Here is a 7871-nt window from a genome sequence, read left to right as displayed (position 1 = left end):
AAATCAGTCAGCAAGCTCTGCAGTGGTCCGGTCCATGTGAGAGTCACATTACACACACCTGATGTAGTCTCATGCTCAGCAGAGCGCTCACTCAAAACAGTTCACTTTTGACTTTCTCACACAAAGACAAACAACAGGAAACTGTTGAAGGAGTTTTATTCAGGCAGATGAAAACAATAAAATATAAATAATATTCATAGACTTTCATATGAAAATAGTATTCATTTCATACCTTTGCCTTTAAAAAACAATGACAGAAAGTAAATGATGGTGGTGCTTTGCATCCATAAACAACTAAAAACAAAAAGCTTCAGCAAGTGACGTCCTCTTTTGTTTCACAAAAAAATTGTTTTAAAAGAATCAGGTATGTTAAATATTGCACTTTAATCACCACATTTTTAAAACTTCCAAACCTGCCCATTAAAACTGAACACAGGAAAATAACGGCGTTTAAACTACAACCATGGGCTTCAGGCAGATGCATGTTTGATGCTTTAAGCCCAGTCATATTCACATTGTTTTCTATGGCCTCAAAGGAAATCACTGAAAGACAGATATATGGAATCATTCTAAAGTAAAAGTGCCGAAATGGGATGGATTTTTTATATATATATATATATATATTTGCCTTTTGAAACATGTCAATATATTTCTTTAGTCCCTGTTCTGAGCTGCAGACACTGGCACTATATTTAAATCCCTGTCTGAGAACAGAGGTGGAAATAATACCCAATTTTCTCTCTGATTAACCCGAGGTTGCAAAACAGACCAACTGTGCTGCTCTTTTTTTAATAGAAGACAGATTTTTAGTGTCTCACATTGTTTTAAAACCATCCAGCAAGATGAGTAAATACACAAATCTCTCTTTAAAGAATGGATCGTGAATCATCCGTCTATGTTTGGGGCTGGTGGCTCTGCATCCAGATAAGTTTTTAGTTGTTTTTGTGGCCTGTTGTTAAGGAGAAGATTTTTTTTTCTTAATTGTTTCCATCCACAGCTGAGCCTCCGGGCACACCAGCTTCAGTGGAGATCCTCAGAGCTACTGGAACTCAGCACTGTTTGTTTTTCAGAACGTTCAGCCCCTTCTGGTTCTTTGTCTTAAATGCCAAGACGAAGTGTTGTGGGCCGATTTTCCCACGACCATCCTCGTCCACCTGACCCATGAAGATGTAGTTCAAGCCTGGTAAGGTCACACAAAACAAACCTGAATGCAGTGGCGGAACGGCAGAGACATTCAGGGAGGGCCGAAGATGAGAATCTGCGTATGGCAGGTCTGTGTACCATATGTTTATATGCAGACATATAAACATAGCGTTTCATTGACTGTTTGGACAGTGAGTTCTGCCGCTCACCTAACGCTTTGGGTTGAACTGACAGCACAGCAGAGGAGGCAAACTCAGAGCCATACGTTATTCAAAGCAGTCAACAGGAGCTGAATTTAAATTTTCATTATTTTTACATAAAAAAACAATTAACTCTGAAGGACATAATGTGACGGTCATGCTGTGCACTCACCTCTTCTGATAAATGGACACTTCTTGCACAGGATGATAATCTTGGTGCTCATGGTCTTTCCTGCCTGCTGGATTGCCAGACTTCCTTCTTTATACACATTGATGATAGAGACCGTGGCGTACATGCTTCCTCCTCTAATAACCGCAGTAATAACAGTCCCAGTTATCACTATCAGACAAAAAGGGTGACACCAAACACACAAAAGTACTGTCAAACAACACATCCTTTCCAAGGCAACACTTCCTCATAAACAAGATCCAGACTTTTATATCAAGTGCAAGATCACTGACAGCCGCTTTGGCAGGTCTGGTTCAAACAACACAATGAAACTTTGAAGATGTTACTGACTTACTTTAACAATGTTTACAGTTTGTTATGCTGCAGGCTGAAGTCAAAGGAGGGCTTTGTTTCCCATCATGAGTGGATTAAGGATAATACTGTGAGTGTGTGCGTAAAGTGAGGAATTAACAGCAAATGGAGCCTGGAATGCACAGCATGAAATTTAAGATGGAAACAGCTGTAGTGGAGGAAGTCTGTCTTTTTATTGTTATCATTAATAATCTGAGCAAGATCTGAACAATATGTGTCTACTACATCTCACTTCCTGGTCTTTGAAGTGCAGACTAAGTGTAAAAATGTCATTGTGAATTAACAGTATAATATATCGATAGGCTTCTTTTATGACCTTTTTTTTACGACATGGGGCCGACTCACACCCCCAGCAGGGAGGTGAACAGCACACTGCGATGCTACACTTTATACGATTTCTTCGAAGTTTCATAAGATTTCTTGGATTTCCCTCAGGATCAATAAAGTATCAATCTATCTATCTCTGAGTGGGAATATATATTTAAATTCAGACAGGAGGGAAACATGCATTTTAAAACTTGCTTACCATGAAGGCTCAGCATGCTAGAAAAGTCATTTAAGTGCTGGAAGAAGTAGATTGTAGTATTGTTAAGCTAACAGCTATTTAACACACAGCAGTTAGCAAACTTAGCTCATGTCTGTGGGCAAAAATCTCTGACAGCAGTGAAAACCTTGACTCACTGCATCATTAGCTCTCTGCACTGTCTGCAGCAAACGTATGCTCTGATTCATGCATTTGATTAAAGCATTTCTAAACGCAGCTTATTTTGCATGCATCATGCTCAGTCAGCATTTACATTGGAACCTCAGGCTCTAACTGGCACAGCTCTGCTTCTTTGTACAATGTCTTCATGAGAAATCCCTTAAAGTTGAGTGGTTTAGAACAGTGACCTGTCTCTTGGTCCTGGTTCTTTTTTTCTGTGTCCTGCTACACACAATGTGACAAAATGCTCATTGTGCTGTTTCAGTCTTTTCCTGTTTAGTCTGCCCAGGCCTCCAAAAGTGCAAACAAAAAACTAACAGTAGTTGTGACTCATGCAGACATGATATTTAGCAGTGACAGGTGAGTGATAGTGCAGCCAGCAGTTCATTCAGCATGAACAGGATTCTTTACACTGATGGTACCAAGATGTCTGGACTTCACATAGGGCCTGTTTCATTTCCTGACAGGGATGAGAGTAGCCAGAGGACTGCCTGCTTTAGCCATGTGCTTATATCTGCTGCTACTGTTACATAAACCAGTAAACCGCTTTTAACACTACAAAGTGCACTTATCACATAATTAAACAAATAACTGTTGATTAGACACTATTTTCAACCTGCCATCTCGCCACTTCATTACGCTGTGATGTAACATCACACATTGATTCTGCCACCACATCGAACAGGCAACTTTTTTTTCCCTGCATCTCTTTACCCTCCTCAGTTCCTGATCCAAGTGGACTCTTTGAAATGCCAATCTAACACATGCGGTAAACATCTCACAGAGAGGAAAACATCAGAGAGCAGCAAACAGAAGCTCAGCCTGAATCAACACCTTCATTTATTGCCAGTGTACCTACAGTACAGTCAGGGGCTGACTGTGTGTTTACACTGGAGGTAACTGTGCTCTACTGTATACCATCCTTCAGTTCCTAAAAGGCTATCAAGGGAGGTCTTTCAGATGTGCAAGAGAAAAATCAGAGAGGCACAGACAGTGACATGTTCATGACTATAAACTGTAAAATCACTGGATACGTTCAAGGATACCACAAGAAAAGCTGGAATGTATTACTCTATGCAGTTTTTTGATTAATTACAATAAGTGCTGATGTTCTTACCAAAATTGCTGGAGCAGTAATTGCTTTCAAGTGTTCCTCTTCTTTTGCATTTCTGCTGGCACAAGGCGACGGAGTACTTCAGAGCTGCAGACACACACACACACACAAGAGAATTCACTCTGTAATTTTGTCTGCCAGTGATGCAAGCATGTAGGTTATAGCTCCATCTGCTTCCTTTGTGGTTTATTTACTGGATATTCTCAGCAACACACAAATGAATGGCTGTCAGCTACACAATGTACAGCATGTAAGACAACATGCTAAGTAATGAGACATCTGTTTTATTAGTTAGAAATAGTCCACAAAGGATGGAACTGAAGGCTTAAAGAAAACACAAGGTGGCTGCCTAAATATTTTTCTTACTGGAGAAGGAAAAGTTGTGAAAGATAAGCCAACCAGAGAGCGATGTCACAGTATGACATCATGGCAAGGAGCCGCCAATATAACCTGGCCTGACTGAGGGAAAAAACAACAGTGTGTGGGAATGTGAGTTTGAGTATGAAAATGAGCTGCGAATGCGTGTGTGTGTGATTGCACACACAAACACGTGCCCACACTGCCTATTAGTGTTACAGTTTACACAAGAGAAATGGGAGCCAGCTATAGCATATGTTGTGTTTGGTTTTGTTGGTCAGTGTGTTTAATGGAACTTACAGGCTCCAGGACAGAATGTTCTTTTTCCTCAATGTATAAAGAATGATGGATCATTCATTTTTTAATTAAGTATTTGGATCATGTCTTCCTTAAAGGAACTCTAACTTAGAACTTGGTTAAATTAAACCAGATCTGTTATTGGAGGCAGATTGAACTAGATAAACCCCACATGTTAGGAAGAGAATCCAGTAGTACAAAGTCAAAGTCAACAATTCCAGATGTTAGAAAGCTTCTAATTGTTTTTATTGGACACAGGCTGCTACCTACGTATGGGCCTGGTGGTGACTGGCTGTGTAGTGGTGGTGGGTGGTATTGTAGTGGTGGGGAATTTCTTTGGCCTGAACTTGTAGTGTCCGATGAAGCCGTCTGCGGTTAGACTGAGATCCGACAGGAACTGGATCAGGAGCTGATTCCCCTCTGAGAATACCGGCCTGGAGAATAACACAGGGAAGCAGACTGAGTGATAAACTGAGATAAAATAATTGTATGGATCAGTGAAGTCTTCTGCACCTACGCTGGGGGGCTGTCTCCGCAGTATTTTCCGATCCTCTTTGCATCGTTTATTTCTCCACCATTAAAAATGGAGACGTGGTCATAGCGGCAGTAGTTATCTCGTTCCACATCAAACTTCTCGAACTTCACTTCAATAATCTGAAGAGACATTAAAAAGGGCATGTAGGGCATCCAAATAATGAGCATATTATAATTTCTGTAGGAGCCAATCAGGAAGCTTTAAATGTTCTAGTTCTGAATAATATTTACTTATTCATTCATCCACTGATATTGGCTCCAATGAAAGAAAACAGTTGTTAAATTATGGGATTTAGTTACTTATATATAATGTTAGCTGTTAAAGTAATTGTGCAAACAGGAAGCTGGCCGATTCGCCAAGCAGATCAGCAGCACAAGTTTAGATGAGTTAGATTCCATCATCTAGTCAGAGTGTTGTAAGCTGAAGAAAGCACATATTGCACACTGACTTTTACAGACTATGAAAATGCCCACCTGATTCTTTGGTGCCACTATGTGCCAGGAGCAGGTGACACCAGCTGGGTAGTCCTTCTCAGGCCAGTTAGGAGTTTTAAAAGTCCCAGAGGGCTTGTCCAGTCTGCCTCCACAGTACTGATCCCCTGTAGAACATCAGGATTACTATAATTTCTGTTGCTTGAATATTATTATAAGACAATGGTGATGCAATACAGTGATTGTGTTTTTCACCCCAAAGTGCTTTTGTGTGGCCTCTATTGTCATTATGACCCTAAAAATCAAGTCAGTCATTAGTCCAGAGGGGTCTGGAAAATACAACACGCCATTAACATCAAGTCAGTACCTTTACGAGCTGTTTAGGCTGTCAATCTATTCAATCCCATGTTTTCTTTGCAGACTAAGTAAGTCTAAAGAGGAAGTACAGTTTCCATGTTGTGCTGTACAGATGTCACAGTATGCTGACAGGCTTTCTGCTCCCATTCAGGCAGGCTGGTTAATAAACATTGTCCATTATAGTTGTCAGCTCCTTGGGTACAGACAGCCAGCCATTAAAATTCCACAAAAAACAGTAGATGGGACTTTGCGACCTTGCAGAGAGGAAGAGGCTCATTTAACTCTTAAGTGATACCTCTGACCTGTACTTTCAGCTGAAATGCTCTCTGTGGGAAATTCCACATCACGCTGTGACGAGAGTTGGGATGCAGCTGTCTTTTTGTCCACATGAACTTTAGACTCGTGGCCTCGTCTCAGACAAATGAAAGCATCCAAAGGTCACCGGCTCTCACTGAGCAGAAGAAAAACTATGATTCCTTTTTGTTTTACTGTGTGTCAAACACAGCTTTATGCATAATCAAAGGCGGAACAGTGTTTCTCTCTGTTTCTGTCTGAGCATTGTGATACAAAGTGGTCAACACCTTTGAGTGAGTAAGACAACAGCGTGCCAGCTTCTTTTCTCACCTCTCTCATGCGGGTGGGCAGCAGAGAAAACAGCGAGGAAGCCACTCCCAGCGGTGTTGGCATCAGATACCATCTGCAGGAGCATCTTGTTGCCCGTGGAAACCAGGGCTCCTGGCTTAAACGTCCCACAAAAGCGGCCGAGTCTCTGCCCGTTGACATGGCCGCTGTAAACATCCACGTAGTCATAGCGGCAAAGGTTGTCACTCTCCAGATCAATAAAGCGGAATGACAACACCACCACCTTGCCCTCGGGGACCTGAGTGGGAGATTACAGAGTACATTAATGGATATTAAATCACACAATTGGTCAGAGATATTTTTATCTACCTGACACTGTACTAATATACCAGGTTATAAATGTTCTAACTACACAATCAGTTTTACAGTACAGTGTTTAAACTGAGCCAGTCAGCAAAAATCACCCAAAGCTAACTGTGGCTGTGGTTAAGTATTTTTAGAATGGAACTGGGAGTATACTCTTAGGCAGAGAGTGTCATACACTACACAGCTGTTTAGTGTCACATTGTTCTAGGCTGTGGTGTGAAAGCAAAACACAAAGATGAAACTGGACTCACTGTGATCCTCCACACACATTTGGTGTTTGGAGGGTAAACTCCTGGGTACCCCTGGCTCCCGATAACTCCAGACTCCCCTGTGATGTTTCCGCCACATGTGAAGGTTGGTCTGGAGGGGAAAAATGTTGTCTATAAATATCAAATGACGGTGGTGGTGATGATGATGATGATGATGTGTTACTAACAAACTGCAGACTCTGATCTAGCAGTGATTTTAATTCCTCGCCAATGCGCCATATGAGGCAGCGCAGACTGCAGAATATTCCTCTATAAACTCCTGCTGGGGTCCTTCCTCATCAATCTTTTCAATTAATTTGGAAGAAAAAAAAAGTAAATAAAGGTGTACCTCCGCTGGGACTGCGCACAGACTTCTGTCATGAACAGTAGAGTCCATGCGCAAAAAAGACTGCATGTTCTCCACATTGTTGGGTGAACGGAGCTTCGCCTGCTTTCGCTCCGTGCTATGAATGGCATTGTGCTCAGCAGCTCAAACGGAGGGGAAAAGTACCCAGGAGTTCCTGCAGGGACTTTCAGTAACTGCAACCTCAAGCAGATGAATATAGCGTTTGTTCTGCGTGGTAGGAGGGACGGAGCTCAGGGTGCTGTTTTTTCTCTCCCCCCCCAAAAAAAAAGAAAAAAAAAAGATTAAAGACGCGCTGGGAGGGTGCGGGTCTCACATGCATTATATACCTCCATACTGCGTACGGCACCTGGACTGGAAAAACCTTGATGGAGGTTCACATGAATAAACTTGAATCAAGGAATAATCTATGGATGTTTAACATGCATTCCAAACAGCAGGCTGCGGGTCGTGATGTAGGATTGGGACTTGTTAGAAGCTGTGTCAGCTCTTTAACAGGAATGCATATTTTACATTTAATTAAACATAACTAACATGTATTCAAAGTGAACAGTGGTACAGGTAAGAGAGGGAGAGTCTATAAAGAATGAGAGCGCCACCTGCTGGGTGAAGTATTGTATCATACAAGCAATG

At 41.6% G+C, this 7871-nt stretch overlaps 1 protein-coding gene across 1 annotated transcript; it reads right to left on the bottom strand.

Moving 5' to 3' along the window:
* Window positions 1–139: 139 nt before the first annotated feature.
* pcolce2b (procollagen C-endopeptidase enhancer 2b) lies at window positions 140–7422 on the bottom strand. The gene is made up of 9 exons (XM_028432995.1): window positions 7224–7422; window positions 6878–6986; window positions 6303–6558; window positions 5364–5488; window positions 4873–5009; window positions 4626–4789; window positions 3705–3788; window positions 1516–1683; window positions 140–1180 (listed from the first exon to the last, which is right to left on the bottom strand). Exons 1-9 carry the CDS (start codon window positions 7349–7351, stop codon window positions 1050–1052), a joined length of 1302 nt encoding a protein of 433 aa, XP_028288796.1. The 5' UTR covers window positions 7352–7422; the 3' UTR covers window positions 140–1049.
* Window positions 7423–7871: the final 449 nt, after the last annotated feature.

The sequence above is a fragment of the Parambassis ranga genome, chromosome 20, assembly GCF_900634625.1.
Source record: "Parambassis ranga chromosome 20, fParRan2.1, whole genome shotgun sequence".
Classification (NCBI taxonomy): domain Eukaryota; kingdom Metazoa; phylum Chordata; class Actinopteri; family Ambassidae; genus Parambassis; species Parambassis ranga.
Note: the sequence above shows the minus strand (reverse complement) of the source record. Positions and strands in the feature narration are given on the sequence as shown.

What these genes read in the sequence shown, in the direction of transcription:
- pcolce2b (XM_028432995.1), bottom strand. Translation starts at nt 7,351, where the DNA reads ATGCCATTCATAGCACGGAGCGAAAGCAGGCGAAGCTCCGTTCACCCA. An exon ending in AATGTGTGTGGAGGATCACA is followed by an intron (nt 6,559 to 6,877) that starts GTGAGTCCAGTT and finishes TCTCCCACTCAG; the next exon opens with GTCCCCGAGGGCAAGGTGGT. An exon ending in TGCCCACCCGCATGAGAGAG is followed by an intron (nt 5,489 to 6,302) that starts GTGAGAAAAGAA and finishes GATGTTCTACAG; the next exon opens with GGGATCAGTACTGTGGAGGC.